The sequence below is a fragment of the Planococcus citri genome, chromosome 4 (genome assembly GCF_950023065.1).
Source record: "Planococcus citri chromosome 4, ihPlaCitr1.1, whole genome shotgun sequence".
Lineage (NCBI taxonomy): Eukaryota > Metazoa > Arthropoda > Insecta > Hemiptera > Pseudococcidae > Planococcus > Planococcus citri.
In genome coordinates, this window is record NC_088680.1 from 62,287,578 (window position 1) to 62,307,619 (window position 20,042).

Below are 20,042 nucleotides of genomic sequence, written 5' to 3' on the forward strand. Positions count from 1 at the left end.
CGAGACTTTCTGTCAATTTTGACAAGATTTTTGGCAAATTTTTGAAAATTTAAAAACTTAAAAAAAACTGGTCAAGAGGGATTTTTGAACTTTTCTACTAGATAAAATTTGTTGAGAAAAATGAACTAATGTGAATAATTTCTTCAATTCAACAGCCATCACTTATTAGTGGGCTTCCTGGACCCTCCAGCGATTTTACAATTTTCTCCATAAATTTCAAATTGCTCTAGAAGGGCCAAAAATGAATTTGAGCACCTGTAACTTCGGTTGGAGCTAATTAGACATCCTCTCATCCGTTCAAGGTAGTTTTATCGAAATTCCAGGACAGTTAGTTTAAAAGTGAATTTTTTGAACAATTTGTACACCTACCTATAAAATTCAGAAAAAGTAAAAAACATCAAATTTTCAAAAAAAAGTGTAACATGAGCGGCTCTCTGACAAAATATCCTGTCTACACGATCACCCGACTCGAAAACAATCCAAATTTGACTTTTTTTGGAGCCATCGGCTAATTTTCAAACTCCAGAAATTTCAACTCGCTCTGGGTAGTTCTTGAAGCTTAATGAAACAGCTTTTTTGGATTTTTCAAATTTTCAAAAACTCACCAAAAATCCAAAAAATAAACTTGAGCACCTGAAATTTTGGTTACGGAGATTTCAAAATATGCTCTTTCAATAATTTAGTAAGGTTTCGTTCAATTCGTGAAGTGTGAGCTCAAAAGGTTCCCTATACAGATGACCATTTGAAGAACCGAAAATCACCATACAGGCTACATCTTGAAAATTCTCACTCAAAACTTGACCTTGTAAATTCATTCATACATTATCATCAACGGCGCCAAAAATACCGAAATTACTTACACGCTAATTTGCATTTCATTACAAATTGAGAATAAATCATCGTCAACCAACCAATTGTACGCGCGGTATCAACAACAGTTGTAAAAAAAAAAAAACAACAACAAAATCCCAACATAAAAGCAGAAAATACACGATTTCCTGGTACGAGAGGTATAGCATCACCAGCATCATCAACTGAGAAACTGGTAGCTGCACGCAGCGTTGCACTTACTCAAGCAGAAACGATTATTATTACAAATTTAGGCGCGATAATTGGTCGAGGAGGCAGACGCCAGTGTTCCACTGGCCACTGGGGGTGTACACGGATAGATCATTGAACTACTCGTACGTCAAGTTTGCCAGCGACCATCTTACCAGAGCTCGTTTCTCTGCACCACACACATTATACCTACCTAGTACCTATAACAGATCGCTCACCCCATACTACATACATAGATACGCGATATTCTCTGGAAATCGTACCTATACTATACTCGTACAGTATGGATATGTGTAGAATATTTGACGATAAACATCAACACGATGGACATACAGTGACCCCGGTTTACACAACTCCTATCCCTCTGTCATTTTTCCCGGAAGCCCTAGAACAATGGACTCGCATCCGGCTAGTCCACCAAAGTGGTGCAGGCGACGAAGGCTAGAGACTAGCCTGGATTTGGATTCGAGATGAAAATCAGTATCGGCGGTGCGAACTCGATGGTTAGATGGTTAATTTGCACTCTGGAAAAATTTTCTTTCATTTTTTAACGCGTGCAGAGAGTGCGGTCTAAATATGATATAGTTGGTTTCGGTTTTTTTCATTTTCGCGTGTATCGATAAAAGACGATCGTTGCATGTGGCTTTTTAGTATATTCGGTGTGCATTCTACGCGTAAAAACTATTATTGGACGTGGCGTGTTAGAAAAAAAGTGAACTCTAAGGCGAGTGTTTGTTTTATACGCACTTGCTTTAAACATTAGTGCATAAATTGCCAGTAACTCAAGATGACAAGGAAATATTACATACCCAACATGGTTCAAGCAATTACCGTTCTTACTGTTCTTAAAATGTTAACAAATGGTAAGTTTTTCATTTTCATATCACAGATTACTAATATGATAGTATGTATGCAAGCTCCATGGAATAGAACCCTGCAAGTTTGTGAACTGATGATACAAAACCCTAACTCTTATCGTAGTTTTCCCCTGGTAAAAACATCTTTGAGGAATTCAAACCAAAAACTTAACATTCTGGATTCCCTGAATAGGTAGGTATTATAGGTACTGCATTGGTAGTTGGACCTACTTTCCAAAATCCCTTTGAATATCACCTTCAGCGTCAACAACAACACAGAGCACCACCATCACACAGAATTTTGTGTTAAAAAAATAAGTTAACCACGACCGAAATTCAACATAAAGGTTATTAAATCATTTCCTGTGAAATAGAATGAGTCAGCAAATCTCCAAATAGAACCCAGTTACATTATTGCGGACTGTAGATTGAGCAAGCTGGATAGCATCATTCATTAATGAAATCAACAAACCTGCTATTTATTTTTACCAGTTGGGCAGGATGTTTGGAGAAACATTGATGCTATATTAAACCTTCCCCCATCCCCCCTCCCATCTATAAAAAATTTATTTCGAAAAGCATAAAAATATAACCTGATTTTCAAGATTGCAATCGCAACCAACAATTTTCAGAACCCGAGCAAATTTGAGTTTATCTTGGGTTTTGAGAACAGTCCTTGACAAGAATTTTCGCTAATCAGATTTTGAAACCAGTTCATTAATTCGCAGCAAGCCATCGAAAGTTACCTGGTTGCAAATTAATTAGCCATTTTCAAAATCCGATCAGCAAAAATGGTTCAATTTTTCACGCTCTACAACTTTTGTTTTGAGCTTTTTTCTCTAGCTCCAATTTTTAAATGATTGTCGAAAACTGGTTGCTAAATGCGAACCAAAATGAACCGGTTTCAAAATGTGGTTAGACAAAATTGTGTAATTTTTTACACTCCATAACTTTTGTTTCAAGCTTTTTTATCGATCTTCGATTTTTACGTAGTTCTTGATAACTAGCTGCAAATTAATGAACCGGTTTCAAAATCTGATCAGCAAAAATGGTTCAATTTTTCACGCTCTACAACTTTTGTTTCGAGCTTTTTTCTTCATCTCTAAATTTTCAAGTAATTGTCAAAAACTCGTTGCTAAATGCGAACCAATGAACCGGTTTCAAAATGCGATTAGACAGAATTGTGTGAGTTTTTACTCTCTACAATACTACAACTTTTGTTTCAAGCTTTTTTCTATATCTACAATTTTTGGGTTTTTTTGTTAACTGGTTGCAAATTATTGAACCGGTTTCAAAAAATTCATATCACATTCTTGTCGCCTTAGTGTGTAGAATACATTGCGCCAATAAAAACCAGTTTGAATTTTTCGACCAAACTGGTTTTTCAATTTGTGGGCACCCTGTGCTTGGGCCTGAAATTTTCACTTTCCATTTAGAAATACAGTAAAAGCCACCAAGCACTACTTTTGTGTCATACTGTAGAAAGGAGGACCGTTAAAACAGGTAATTTTCATTTTCTGAAGCAATTTCACAACTTTCTAGTGACCTTTTTACATGAAATGGTCTATTACATAAATCTTCAGCACATGAGCCGGAAATTCCTGTTTCCCTGCCCTCTTCCTCTCATTCAACCACCCTAGAAATAATTTTCTTTAAATTATATTTGTTCAAAATAAGCTGATATAATTGGAGACACTTGGCTTGACAAAAATTCAAAATCAACTCACCATTTTCTCGTCCTTTGATAAGAAATTTATCTCGCTTCATTTCTCGATTTCTTTCTCAAGAACAGCATCTGCAAACAAACAAAATAAAGGTCATTATTTTTCATGCATTTAAAGTACAATATTGTATCAACAAATCAAAATATATATGTATTGTATAATAAAAAAAATTGGTTCTATTATATTAGTATTAGTACTACCCCAGGTGACACTATATATGTACAGCGAGACAAATGATACAGAAAAGTAGCCTCGTCCTTCCTCAAATAAATAGGCAAACATCTTCAAATTGAAAGGAAAATCGAGTAGTTTTTTTGATCCGCAGATGATAAAAAAATTTCAACTCACAAATTGTTATTCATCATGAAAAATATATTTCTGAAATGGGATTATTATTTTTGTCAATAATGATCTCATATAAAAGCACATTGCAGCTAAAATTTCGTTTTTATCTACCAAATCAACAATTTTTAAATCCGGACCCTTCAAATAAGATAGGTATAGGTACACATTTACTCGTAGATCAGTTTTTTTCCTACTTGACATCATTTGACTAAGCCAACAAGGGGAAATTTTTCATATTACGATTCATTGAACTCAAATTTCATCATTTTTCAAGTTTCTTTTTGAAAATTTGTCACTGAGGTCAAAAATTTGACTTCAGTTGACTTCGTATATATGTACATTGGCGTGATCAGGATGAAATTAAGGATGAGAAAGGGGGCTAGAGGGGTTATTCAATATGAGGATCAAACATGAAAAACGAAGATGAAAAAAATTGAAGTGTTCATGCACTTGGTAGCACCTAAATCAGCTCGCATGAGTTTTCGGCAGAATTTCAAAAATTTATTTGAAACATTAGGAAAGATCGTCATCGTCATTAGAAAACGAACAAATTTCTATAAATCGATAATTTTATGCTAAAAAATCAGGTAATCCATTTCAAAAAAATTATTAAATTTTTTAGCTAACAGGGTGTCAAATGACTCGCCATAAGTCACAATGTTTGGGTGAGTCACACACAGGTTGTAATACTCGTACTATGTGGGTGAATTATATACACAAGTTACATTGTGTGAGTGAGTCACACACAAAATACGTAAAAATTGTAACTTTTTTCGTTATTTTTTTAGTTATTGACTATTGAAAATTGACATCCTTTCTTCACCATTCAGCACTGAATACCAAATTTGTATATCACATTTCATTTTTCTTCACATTTGTTTAGGGAAGGGGGGGGGGGGTAATACTGTTTTCCTTACAATTAGGAATTTCACAAAATTTTAGAACCATCGCAACTCGACTCGACTCACCCTCCCCTCCCTCCCCACCCATCCAAATTGGCGGAAAACACTCAAAAAACATTGAAATAAATTTTTAAAAATTTAGATACCAAGAAGCAATGAATTTTCAGAGAAATTTGCCAAAAATGCATGAAAAATTGTTGAAAATTGTTTAAATCGATGTAACAATGCTTGAAATTTTCACGAAATTTTTCATAAGTAAACGTATTAAAATTGTTCAAAATGTATTGAAATAATTCAACAAAAGAGCATTAAAATCACAAAAATTGCGATAAAACGTAAACGTTTCTCAAAAATTTAACAACATTGCATGAAATAGTGCTGAAAACGAGTTAAACTGGTATTAAAAAACGCTCAAAAAAGCCACGAAATCAATGAAAATTACAGAAAAAAAAAATAAAATGTCGATGAAATTCGTCAAAAATGCATAACATTGCACATAAAACGTATGAAAATAAAGTAAAAATATCCAAAACTGCATTAAAATCAAAAAATTTCAAAAAATGATAAAATTCGACGAAAATGTACTAAAAAGTGTAAAAAACATGTACTCTTGTGTAAAAGCACTAAAAAACAGCGCATTTAAATCAATGAAAATTATCCAAAAATAATGTAATTTTCCAAAAATGCAAAGATAGTGTTGAAAACGTGTCAAAAATGAGATAAATAAATAGCCCAAAAAGCATTAAAATCATTGAAAATTGCCCCAGGCCCAAATTGATAAACTTCAGCAGAATATTCTACAAAATAAATGCAAAAATCTATGGAAAATGCGTTAAAATGATGTAAAAACATCGAGAACAGATCACTAAAAGTTTCAAAACGTGATGTTTGTCAAAAATGCAAGAAGAAGTGTAAAAATGGAGTAAAAGCTCTTTAAAAAAACATCAAAATCAATAAAAAAAATTCCTGAAAATGATGTAATTTACCAATAATGCTAAAAAAAATGTTGAAAACATGTTAAAATACGGTAAAAACAGTCAAGAAAGCACAAAAATGATGAAAAAATTACGTCAAAATTAACGAATTTCAGAGATACATATTAATTATATTCCAAAAATGCAAGAAAGAGTGTTGAAAATGTGTTATACTGATATGTAAAAACATGCAAAACAGCATCAAAATGTCTAAAAATTCCAGAAAAATGATGAAATTTTGGCACTCAAAACAAACGAGATTTAAATAAAATCAACCCAAAGTATTGAAAAAATGTAAAAACTCCCAAAAAGGCATCTGAATCACTGAAAATTGGTCAAAAAAAACTGATGAAATTAGAGCGAAATTCAACCAAAATGCATGAAAAAGTGTTGAAAACATACGTAAAACTGCGAGCAAAAAGGCATTGATTAAAATTACTTTGAATCAATAAAATTTCTGTAGCCAAAAAGGCATGAAAATGTGTTAAACATGTTTCAAATCGGTGTAAAAACGCTCGTAATCTTTTGTATGTAGGTTCTCGAAAGTGTTGCAATTTTATTGACATTGATATGATTGAGGGGGGGGGTGGCCAAAAAATTCAAAAATGAGCAATTTTTGTATTCTAAAAAAAGTGTTCGCTTAATTGACTATTTTTACACTACTTCAACAATCCATTTCCAAAATCACAAGTATACATTTTGATTTACAACAATCACTAAAACCTCAACTTTTCGAAGCCAGTTCTACCAACTTTCTGTTTTTAGATTTTTTTTTCAACTGAATAAAAAATCTACACATTTACCAACTCGTTTAGTAAAATTATCAATTTGAAAATACCCAAAAATTCAAAAAAAAAAATCATTTGAACAGGGGAAAATTAGTCACGTGAATTTTGGAACATGTTGTATCCTGAACCAGGCAAAAATTAAACTTCGGGCGAAATCACAGCGCAACACCTGTGGTTACCTTGAAAGCATTAAAATCCAAACCCCCATAAATCAGTGATAATGCAAAATCACACGAGGTAAAATCCATCGCATAAAAACGCTTAGCTGGAATTGCTGGAAGTATCACGAATCTTGCCCAAGTCGATTTTCCAATTACCTTCACAGTAGGTACAAAGAAGGCGTGAAATAAACTCCAGAATAGTGGCTAATTTCACGTGAAACTCGAGTAATTGTCATCTGGCGGGGGAAAAGCATTACAAGAACGACCAATCATTCGAGCAGATAGGTCTCAAGCCCGCAGATAGGTACCTTCCACCTTCGAATCTTGGTATAAAACTTCGTATTAACGAGTTCAAGATACCGTGAAAATCATACCAACACCTCCTTCCTTCTACAAACAAAATTCGACCAAAAAAATTACATTTCGTTGTACCTATTCCTTATTCGAAGAAATCACTCCAGCAATACATCGATTTCGATACAGGTATAGGTATTTCATCGCAACTGTTCGAACACCTGTTTAGTTCGCGAAGAGACAAAAATCCACAACCCACACACACATGTGAACAGCTAATCTCTTCATCGACCCCAAACATGCAGTCATTCGTATAGCAGCACCAACCAGTATAGATACCCGTACAGTCATTCATAAGTATACCTATACCTACACCGTGAAATATGGAATATTCCCCACATACAATGTAACTGTTTATAATTACGAAAAATAATAATTTTTCACAAACATTTCGTACATCGAGCACCTAATTGGTGATTTCAAAAGGAAGTAAACCGCTGGTTGCGGTATGTTAATACGTTTCTGCTTGAAAAACGTGCCGGTTTCCGTTTTTCGCTGCAACACAATGTTGCCACATTCACATTATACCGCATTTAGATTTATAAACGCGACGTTAAATTCGTATTCGCGCCATTTTTTCCTATTTTAAATTTCAAACAGGCTAAACGGATCAAGGACAATGGCCATCGTGTGTAATTTGGGAAACGTACTAAAATGTAGGTTAAACGCCAGAAAATGGTATAAAAATTAGAATTTATAATCTCCGCGTGAGTACCTATTTTTCGGTACTCATCATCCGCCAATCCACCATCATCAATGAGAAGGTCGATCGCTAATATTCCCATACGAAATCACATACGCCCATTACAATCGCTGACACATCAATACGGTAATAAATATCATCACTGTCGATAGGATTACCTATAGGATGAATTTTCGGCGTTATTTTTGGAACTTTTTGTTGTCGACACGCGTCATTGAATTTACTAGTACTCGTATATCAAACAAGACACCTCCTCTAAAACGACCTGCTTTACTAATTCTCATCTCAATTCAAATAGGCTGGCATCACGCGTGCGATTTGCAGTTTGCACGAAATCATGCAATTAATAGATACTAAATCCAACTCGAAGCGAGAAAATTCTACGAGTCAATGACTCATGGAGATTCTATGCTTTAGATTTGCCAAAAAAAACCAAACCAGTCTCCGATGGAGTTGAATTGTGAATTCCATCGCGAGAATAATTTTGACTATAGTGGCAACGAATCGATTCTAACTAAAAATTAGGTGCTACTTCATTGAGTATGTACTATTGTCCTATCCTATCATTAAACCCATAAAAGTTGAACTTTTTACACGTATCTAAGTAAGTACATAGATAGGTACATGAAACATGATCAACTCAGTAATACGATATTACTCGTGGAATGTGAATCGTATTCGTATATGTACGAAAATTGTTACGAAACGAATCGTAACATGAAATAAAAAAAGTATACGAAGGGGAGAAGTAGGTACATACGCTGGTTATTATTCAATATGGTGTCAGACATGCGATTTATCCGCGGAGGACAGTACGAATGATCAACGGTCCGTAAAGAAAGGTAAAAGACCTTGATGCAATGTGCGTGAGTGTAAACCAATACTTTTCATTAATTGACTTATGAATGAGTATACACATACAGGTACAGGTGCTCTGCATAATTAAACCATTCTTCATTAAAGAACTCAGAGAAAATTAATCCATTCGAAAGAAATTTTTTTGATACTTTATAATATCATCACTATAGTCATTCTGAAATTGAGCTTTTTTCAAAACGAGTGTATGACGCAACTCTCGAAATAAAAAAAAAATGAAAAGAAAAACAGGGCATTACCCCGTGATCCACTTGCGAGTGCGAATTCTTTAACGAGGAAGTAAGGCCTACAAACAATTGTTGTAATTAGCGTCGAGTACCTATAGTAGGTAAAAAGGAATAATTTCCTGATGCAATTCCCCCAATTATTAGCCGCCTCGATTGTATTTCAATTTGCTGAATTAATCGATTTCAGAGTGTATCGACACATATACGTTAAATGGCGAACAGACCGGATGAAAGTGAAAACTTTCTAGTCTTGTCGTTGGCTGGTAATTAGTCATAGGTGGGGTAATAAAGGATAATCTTTGATAAAAAAGGAACCAGTTTTTTTCAATTTTTTGTTTTTATGTACTTTGCACAAATGAATGAACTTGGGCTCACTCCTAGAGCCTAAAAAATGGATAAGAAAAAAAATAATTTTGCTCCCCCCCCTCCCATTACAATTCACTCTTGAAAAAAAGTATTCTCAATTTTAAACACGAATAAAAATTTTCGATAGTAAATTTTGAAAATTGAATATGTACCTCAGCTCTATTATTTAAGGAAATTTGTGTCAAGCCCATCAGGAAATTCAGATCCAGGGAGGATTGGTCCATTTACCCCCTCCCTTTCCTCCCTAGTGACCCTACCAAGGTTTTAATAGAAAGTTAATATTTCAGGTCAAAATCGAATATTATGATTCTGTGATCTTATTGACATGGAGATAGTTTTCGAACAAGAAGGGGAAGGGGGGATTTTCGAGATTTAAGGCTGATAAAAAATTGTCTAATTACTAAATTTCGAGTAAGTTTACAATATTTTTGCTAGTCTTTTCATGGCTTGAAAAAAAATTCCAACAAATTCTTTACACCAAGTCAGATTTTGAAAACTTCGAAAATAAGTCGATAATGTTAATCAGATTTCCCAGGTTTGAAAATGAGAAAAATGAAAAAAAAACAACTCAAAAATTCAAACTGTCTACTGTCTAATATCTATAAGGTAAACCCGGGTGAGATGACGCACCATTCTTAGAATCGTCATAAATTCGGCAAAAATGACTCAAAAAATTTGATACTTCGTGAAAAGTACTACGTACAGGTTCTGTACCTGTGGCCCTGAACAATTTTTTTTTTGGTCAATAATTTTTCGATTTTTTTGAAAAATAAAAAAAAAAATTTTTTGGCCATCTCTCCCATGTGTATGGGTGAGATGGCTTATGGGATTTTGCATGTAAATAATTGAAAATGTATTGAAAATTTTTTTTTTGAAATTTGAGATGAGCAGAAGTCACAGAAGTAGTCTTCTGTGTTGGATGTATCTTGTGAGCTTAAATTTAAAAAATTCCATTAAAAAAATGAAAAGCATTATTATAACTATGAAATTTTCATTGGCCATCTCTCCCTGCACACATGTGCGGCATCTCTCCCATTTTGAGACTTTTTCTTTTTTCGTAAATTGATCTCACAAATCATTTGATATTGAAAAAGTTGTGTAGCTCAAATTAATCTATATTAAATGTACTTTCCATTGGACTATTTGAAAACCAATTTCAGAATGTATTTTGAACGAAAATTTTTGTTTTAAAAATCATGAAAATTGATTCTTCAAAAAATTTCATCACTTTTCAACTTCAAGGATTTCCACAGACCAAAATATGTTAGGTCGGCGAAATATTTTTGTTGCATGTAAGGTAGTTGGGTATAAGGTATGTTTCTACACGGTTGGATTTTCGAATCAGTGTTGCCAACATACCAAAATTGAAGGTGCGGCATCTCTCCCGGGTTTACCTTAGTCATCTTTTCGACCAAAGCACGAAAATAAGTCTTCATCGTGACCGAAACATAACTGGGAGGAGAAGAAGCAGCGTACCCATCAAAAATAGATAAAATTAGGACCTGAGGAATTTTTATGCTAAAGAACCTCTTAAGCTTACTCCTGTTTTGAACGAATTCAAGTTAGATGGAAAGAACACGCCTTACACCGTTCGTAACCGAAATTTCAGGTTCTAAAGTTCATTTTTTGAGTTCATTAAATTTTCAAAAAATCAAAAACAATTCTTTAGGACCTGGAATTTTGGTTACGAAAGTTTTATATCAAGACATGCTGTTTTGATTCAGCTTGGTTTCGTGATTAGCTCAATTCGTCGTAGAATGTAATTTCAAAAAGTTTCCTTCGTTAGAAAAGTTGCAGAAAACTGCACGTGAAAAAACTGAAGTGTTTAATCAGTAGTTTTGACCTTGTTGCCTTTTTCATCAATTTTTCTTTTTGATATATTATCTAACCTTGAAAATCAAAAGTCTCTGCAATTTCTCGTTGAAGCAGGGAGAGGGAGGATTGGAAACTTATAGTCGAAATATAAGGTCAAATTCAATGAGATAAAGTTTCGAAAAAATTCTCAATGATGGCTCTTTTCTCGCAGAACAAGAATTTAAACTAGACAGCTAAGCAAAGCTTAGCTGCAAAGTGTGCGTAGCTAGCTGCCTTTTCTACAGCTATAACCGTTATTACATCTAGGTAGTGCATAAGTGAATCAACCATGTCACAGTGATGAGAATTTTTGAAACTCTCACTGCTTCAAAATAATAATTGTTTTTCAGTGTTTTCATATTTTCCAAATTACAATAGGTATTTCAGAATAATTTATAAGCTTGTATTGCTTCTAAATTAAGAAATTTCTAGTTGTTTTTCATAGTTTGCATTGTTTTAAAATTTACAAAATTTCAAATCGATTTCCCGAATTCCCCATCGCTACAATTTCATAAAGTTTTCAATAAATTTTCAGAATTTTGCATTGCTGCTGAGTTAGGAAATTTGCAATCAATTTTTAGAATTCACATTGCCTCTAAATAGTCAAATTTTGAATAATTTTTCAGAATTCTTATTGTCTTTAAATTAAAAAATTTCAAATTCAATTTTCAAGTTCATATTGTTCACAAATTGTAAAACGTTTACTCAATTTTTGGAATTTACATTGCCTCCAATTTTTCAGAATTCTCATCTTGTTCATAAATATTACAATACTTATTTTATATAATTTTCAAGTTCACATTATCTGCAACTTACAGAACTTTTAATCAATTTTTGGAATTCTCAGCGTCTCTAAATACAAATTTTCATACTATTTTTTTTAGAATTTCCATTGTCTTCAAATTTATAAATTTTCAAACCAATTTTCAGAACTTGCTTTTTATTCTAAATTAAGAATTAAATCTTATAAAATATGTTAAGAATTTGAATTGCCTCTAAATTACACAAAAAAAAATATGGGTAATTTTTACAAAAAAATTTAACTAAATACTGGTATTTAGCACAATTAAGTACCAGATCCCATTTAATAATTTTTACTGTAATCATTTAGTAAAAATTATCATGTTAATAAATTTTGCTATAGGTACCTACCAATAGTAAAAATCATTTTGTTTTAATAATTTTTACTAAATCATGATAATAAAAATTTCATGTTTCAATTGTACAAAAATTAGTTTAATTACTCATTTTGAAGTAATTTTTAAATTATAAGTAAAAAGTTAAAAATTATTCATGTCAAGGTAATTCTTTTAAGAATTAAATCTTATAAAATATGTTAAGAATTTGAATTGCCTCTAAATTACACAAAAAAAAATATGGGTAATTTTTACAAAAAAATTTAACTAAATACTGGTATTTAGCACAATTAAGTACCAGATCCCATTTAATAATTTTTACTGTAATCATTTAGTAAAAATTATCATGTTAATAAATTTTGCTATAGGTACCTACCAATAGTAAAAATCATTTTGTTTTAATAATTTTTACTAAATCATGATAATAAAAATTTCATGTTTCAATTGTACAAAAATTAGTTTAATTACTCATTTTGAAGTAATTTTTAAATTATAAGTAAAAAGTTAAAAATTATTCATGTCAAGGTAATTCTTTTAAGAATTAAATCTTATAAAATATGTTAAGAATTTGAATTGCCTCTAAATTACACAAAAAAAAATATGGGTAATTTTTACAAAAAAATTTAACTAAATACTGGTATTTAGCACAATTAAGTACCAGATCCCATTTAATAATTTTTACTGTAATCATTTAGTAAAAATTATCATTTTAATAAATTTTGCTATAGGTACCTACCAATAGTAAAAATCATTTTGTTTTAATAATTTTTACTAAATCATGATAATGAATTGCCTCTAAATTACACAAAAAAAAATATGGGTAATTTTTACAAAAAAATTTAACTAAATACTGGTATTTAGCACAATTAAGTACCAGATCCCATTTAATAATTTTTACTGTAATCATTTAGTAAAAATTATCATTTTAATAAATTTTGCTATAGGTACCTACCAATAGTAAAAATCATTTTGTTTTAATAATTTTTACTAAATCATGATAATAAAAATTTCATGTTTCAATTGTACAAAAATTAGTTTAATTACTCATTTTGAAGTAATTTTTAAATTATAAGTAAAAAGTTGAAAATTATTCATGTCAAGGTAATTCTTACTATACTTATGGCTATAGGTAGATAGAAAATTAATGAAATGTATTTTTAGTTAGCAAATGATATCATAATTCATAACTCAATTTCAGCATTATTTTTGCCCCATTATCATGTACTACGTAGGTAGTAAACTCCAAAGCATTTACCTATCCGATTTTCCTATGAAAAATCTGTCACCTACCTACTTACCTCACGGGGATTCGAACCTGGGTCCCTAAATTTCCTATTCCTACCTACATGCCCTATCCACTCAGCCACCACATCACTACGAGGGTTACGGCATTAAAATAATATATTTGTTTGGTAAACACCCCACCAAGCCTCTCCCACTTGAAATACACAGCTGGCAGACTGGGGGTGTAACAGGGTACAATGCAACGCAGCTGTTTATAAAATGATGAAAGGATAAGGCTGGGGGTATAGCAGGGTACAATGAGCGGCAGGTGGTTTACAAGTCCCCTTTCTCCTTTTTTAGGATTTAATGCATTAAAATAATGAACTAAAATTGCAATTACTCAGCAATTACCCATCCGAATTGAATGAAAATTAATCTATTCCCTCCGCCTTAATGATTCTCAAATGGTGTCCAATAGGTACAAAAAACGGTTGGATAGCTTAAGAGAACATTCAGTTCCAATAAAATTTCATTTCTCAAAGCGAAACCAATAGTGTGCTACGCACACTAAAAATTGCAACGATGGTGGTTAGGTTTTCTGGATAAAAGTAATTTTTATTAAAGATTTCAAGTAAAAATTACCTCAATAAATTTCAAAAAAGTACCTTATTGCTCCGAAAAATTGAAATATTACACCACTATATTTTTCACTGAAAAATGAAACTGCACGAACGTCATTATTCAGAAGAGGGGAGGGGGGGACGTTCATCACAGAAACGTAAGCAATTTAAAAAAAAAAGAAAACACTCATTTCATTTTTTATGGCACCCAAAAAGAAAGAACTTTTCAAAATTAAAAAAAAAATTGACCCAGAAAAATGCAATTTTCGAGTGTAAAGACTGTTTTTACCTTTTATTTGCACCTGCGGTGCTAATGTCTTACATGGTCTAACTTCACCCTAACGACTTAGTTAGACCTATACCTAGTGCTACGCACAGATAGGCACTGGCGATTTACCGCCTCGTATACCTACTCTTCGGAGATAAATATGATATGAGAAATTATACACATAGAATAATATAAATGAATACTCGGACGACTATAACGTTACATTAGCTTTATTGGTTATTAAGCATTAAATGTAAATAGTCTGAATATATTACGTAAATAGAATTACGATTTGATTTAAAGGAAGCGAGTACATGTAGTCGCAAATGTGTGTTGAAAACACCACCCAGGGACAAGGGCATTCATGCCGGATAGGGCAGGTCCAGTATGAATGACTCTAAAAAGAGAATTTAGAGATGCTGCAGTTCATCTCTTGAGTAACCACGATCCGATCCGATAGTCCATTACGTAAAAGATATTCCATATCCCAGTAATTATAAGGTGGAAAGTACGTGCTCCATACGTCGAACGTACTGATAGGGCTCCGCACCTCGACCTATCTATCGAATGGAAACTAAGCTCTCGCTTAGTGAGTCCGTGATTGACTGAAGTTATGATCGGATAACGTGAAACACTTCACTAACGCGAACTAAACCGCTAGATAGCGTGGTTACGTAAGAGAATTGAGCAAAAGGTAGAAGGAGAACAATTTTCCCTCACCTAAGCGACGGAAAATGGCGCAATTCCTCCCTTTACATTGCCCCGAGTGATTACTTATAGGAATATGTAACCACTCTAACAACTAAAAAGGGAGAAAGTCCTATGTGCCCTATCCTTTGCCCCGGGTGTTTACATGTTGCTATTGAAATAAATAAATTGAACAAAATAATAAAATAAACATCTTCTTATCAACTGTGGTACAGTAAAAAGCAGTAATAAAAAAAAATTGTAGAAGAAGCCGAGAAGAAAAAAAAATTTGTATCCAACTTCTGGAAAAATTAAAGATTAAAAACGTAAAATAAAGTGAAATAATATCTAAACAGTATATCTGTAAAAAATAAAGAAAAATCACCTTACATCGTATGAATCAAAGTACCGAAGGCAAATCAAAAGTGCTTAATGGACATACATTAGTGGTGAAAACTATTGACTATTACAGTATGTATGAATTTCGTACATTATTATGTTATTTTATTCTATGACTAACATGAATTTATTTATTGTTTCAGGTTCCATGTGAAGAGCTGTAGATCGATTTCATGTTGCAATGTTTGTTTCATTCCGGGAAGTATGAATTACGTAAGGTTGATAAGGTTCTAGATTTTTGATACTTTGTAACGTGATTTCGTATTTACAGATGTTTACTCAGCAAGAAGAGGTAGTAAACCCAAGACAGCCTCCAGAATGATACGGTGATCAAGAAAAGGACACTTATCGATTATCTTTTCCGGTAACGTTCGATCTAGTATACTTTCAAGCTGTTTTATATAGTTGGTGTTATGTGTATCTTTCTTCGAGATGCTGATAGCTTCTAGCCAATTTCTAAATTTCTTCGTTTTATCACTATGTACCGTGTGTTTTATAGGTGGTATGACATAGATTTTCTTTACGCCTGAAGTGCTCAACGTCTTGATCAGCGCATTAAAATCGTCTCTCAATTTTTCTTCGTTGGCGTTTTCATGAAGATCTTTATGACCTATCGATATCAGCACCTTTTTAGGTAATTTTGTTACGTTTTTTGAAATTGATCTATTTAGGTCTGTTGTTGATATAAAACCATTTACGTAATCATTATATTCTAGTTTTTCAGTATAAGCTTGATCACCGGCTATCGCAAAATGGACCATTTGATGTACCAGGCCATCGCCCAGCATCCAGTACTGCTGCAAAAAGAAAATAGTCTCCGTTCCTTTATTTCGTAACGTAAGTGTAGCTCCGGTTGTGTATAGGTTATATCGAAACTTTCTACACGTCGAACCGAATTCATCAGGTATGGATGTTTTTAGTGTCATTCTTCTGATTTCTTCTTGAAAAATCTTTCTGGTTACTGGTAAATGAACTACTTGTTCTTTTTTGTCATAGGTCGAGATTGTTAGTCGATTTCGGTAATTTTTTACGTCACGAATCGCTCCAAAATGTCCTGGCTTGAGAGGGCTACGAGTTTGGTTGTTATCTATAATGGACTCGAACTTATTCTGTTCATATTTCGTTCTATATCGATTGATAGCATTTCGTCGGTGAGTATTACGTAAAGGTGTTCTTGGTACATATCGTGAACCTGATGGCTTAAGTATTACTTTTAGATTTTTTGTATTAATCGGTTTTCTTTCAGGAGACTTGCGGCGTATTTGAATCATAGTTTTGCTGGTTTTGGTTGGCGATGATAGTTTTTTCGGTGGTGATTTCTTCGGTGAAGATTTAGCAGGTAATGTTGCTGTTTTCGTAATAGTTGATTTAACCAGCGGGATTTTGAATTCATCTGTTTTTTCTTTTTGTAGGTGTTCATGTTTCCAATTCGTATCCTCGTCCGATGTGTCTTCGTATTTCGGTTCGAATTGCGATTCATCGATTTCTTTTTCGTTAGATGTTGATTCTGCCGGGTTCTGTTCTTCGTCGCTTAAAGGTTGTATAAATTCATCGATCGGATTGTCATACTTGTGTTCCGGTGTTACGTTATCGATTGGTTCACATTTTTTTAGGTATATGATTTTTTCTACTGATGCTTTTACTCGATCATTTAGATGTTCTACGTCGGAGTTTAATTTAGCGACTTCGTTCATATAATCGTTATTTTCTATTTTCAGCTCTTGGTTCTCTTTGCGTAGCTTCCATAGTTGTTCTACTAAAGTCGCCGGTGACGTTGAATCATCTTTTACGGTCGTAATTTGGATATTATTTGCTTGTATCTCAACGTCAGATGCAAGAATCAGTGATGTATTGCAGTTAGAGAATACGCATTTTTCAGTCCCGGGTGCGTAAGCCATATACAGATTGGTTAGACATTTTTCGTGATAGATATGTCTACACGAAGTTAGTTTTAATTTCGTATTTGTCCGGTCTTGGTCTGGGCCTTGCCCAAGTGATTTGTTGCAGCTTGAGCAAGTAATGATATTTACTCGTATTGCTTCCATTTTCTTCCTAGTTGGTTCAGAATACGGCTTTTCTTCCATGAATTACGTTACGAAGATGAAATCTGGAGCCCAGGATTGAACGGAACTGGATACGTTTAGAAATGATCGAATTTGGATTACGTAAGATGAAAGTTTTTCTTTGGCCAAGCACGACGATTTGCTACACGTGTCTGAGAATCTGTTGGACGTTTTATATTGTAATCCAATGTACTTTATACATATTTTATTGATGTATTGTTTTGTACTTACGTGTAACTGTTGTCTTGGTGGATTATTTTTGATGTGTTATTTGTAATAACTTCTTGGTAGCATTAAACTTTTGAACTTTACTAAGCTGTTGTACCTGTACGAAATAAAATACCATTTGTTATCTCAATGTGTCATTGTAACTTCTTTAACTGTGGTTTTATTTTTCACGTTATTTCATGTTTGGTTTTTTTATTTTGTTCGAACACTTTGTACGATTTTGCTGTGTGTTGTTGTAGTTGTGCTAACGAATGAAATTGCTCTTTAAATAAATGAAATTTGCTCTCACGATGATAAATTTTATTTTATTTCCTATAAAATAAGTAACGAGTAAAAACATAAAGAAACCTTCGACTAATACTTAGGACATTAGTAAGGAACATCATTGAAATTTCCACGACTGCTGGAATTATTAGATGCGTTACGTTATCTTAATAATTACTATATTAATAGTATACATGCAGGATATCCTTTAAATGTAAATCGCATAATTTATTCCACGACTGCTGGAAATGCTTAGGTGTTACGTTAGTCTTATAGCATATACACATTCTCGTATAGGTTTACACGATATATTCTCGTTTTGGATATACTTTATTACGTTAATTAGCATTACGTAATGTCTCGATACCGATGCGTTCTTCGTATTCTCTGTATCTTTCTTCTGTTATCGTATCAGGTTGTTCGGGTACTTGAGTCAGGAATAATTCGCTTTCATCGTGTATATCTGTTGCTATTAAAGAAACCATTTCATAGTTCGCCGTATATGTTGGGAAGATATTTTCTTGACGATCTATAAAATATGGGATCGGGTGCTTCTGGTATAATTCTTCGAACTGCTCCATATAAATAAGGTCTGCGCCTTTTATTTTCACCGCCTCTTCCTTTAACCATTTATTAAACTGCTCTGCTTTTAGCGCATATTTCTCCATGGCTGCATAGGAATAGATCATGGGTATCAGTAGAATCCTCTTGGCACCTTTGCTGATCATTAGGTGTAGTAGTTGCTTCGTGTTCTTTATTACGTTACGATAGATTTCTTTTCTGACGTCGTGGTTTCCGATGGAGACTGCTAGCATGGGAGGCAATTGTCTAATAGCATGTATGAGATGGTTTTTTAGTTTCTTCGGGGATAGCGTGCCTGTCAGTAGTAATGAATTCATCATAGTTGTCCGTAGAGGCTTGTTTTCGTATAGGCCTTCCCAAGCCATGGCGCAGAGTGCCCCGTCGCCGACCATCATATAGTTTCCCATGAAGTAGCATTTAACGTTATATCCGCGAGGGTGTTTGTACGTATATTGGGTGATAAAATCGGTTTGAATTTTGTCGGTAAATCGTTCAGAATATCGTGTTGTTACATCACTGTTGAAGTAAAATCCTTTCTTGAAGTATTCTCTTCGTAATTCGTTGATGTTGTATTCGATCGGTATGTCGTAGGTTTTTCTGTTGTGCATCACCATCGGTCTTATTTCAATCGGATCTTTGAACGTTACGTAATAAAAATTGTTGTTGTCTTTTAAGTTTTTCCAATGTTGATATGGTTCGATATAGATGGGTTCGATGTCGTTTTCAATTGTTATTACGTTATTCGGGTTCAAAATGGACTGATGCAAGCATTCCGAAGTTGATTGCGTTACATTATTTAATCCTGACGCTGATGGTTGAGTGTTTTCCAACGTTATAGTCATAATTTCGGTTTTCATCACGTCTCGTAGGTGAGGATTGTGTCCGAATTGATCTTCTTCGAATTTCAACTCATCTCCTAGCTTGACTCCGTCTTCTTTTTTCATTTCTTCGTAAACGCGTTTCATTTCCTTGTCGAACAAAAGCTTTCTAAATCCTTCTAAATCTTCTTCCATATTTCGTATCCGAAAATCTCTCTGGTCTAAGTCATTGCTTTGGGTGTTAATCGTCTGCTGTAGGTCCTCGACTGTTTGTTCTAATTCGTTAAGTTGGAGTTTCAGGTTACGATTGTAATTTACATATCGAGCAATGACACTTGCCATATCGTTGGTTGCTATCCTAATTGCACGAGTTTTCTCCACCTCGAAGATTTCTTTGCATTTAGGGATCTGGCATCTTCCTGGATTTTCTTTTTCCTCGCAGCTGATGATTACGCAGGTCATCAGGTTAACGCATCGTTGATGTGCAATGTGTCGACACCGATCGAGGACTGCTATGCCTTTTGAGTATTCATCGTCCAGTATCAGTAGTAAGCATATTGCAC

The 20,042-nt window shown here is 33.5% G+C and overlaps 1 protein-coding gene across 2 annotated transcripts in view; it reads left to right on the top strand.

Moving 5' to 3' along the window:
• Positions 1-1,517: 1,517 nt before the first annotated feature.
• The window catches only part of LOC135845021 (uncharacterized), a 47,102-nt gene continuing 28,577 nt past the window's right edge, over positions 1,518-20,042 (top strand). For both annotated transcript variants that reach the window (XM_065363459.1, XM_065363461.1), the window contains exon 1: positions 1,518-1,922. In XM_065363459.1, the coding sequence (XP_065219531.1) occupies positions 1,847-1,922 (76 nt within the window). In that variant the 5' untranslated portion in view covers positions 1,518-1,846. The remainder of the gene's footprint in view (positions 1,923-20,042) is intronic.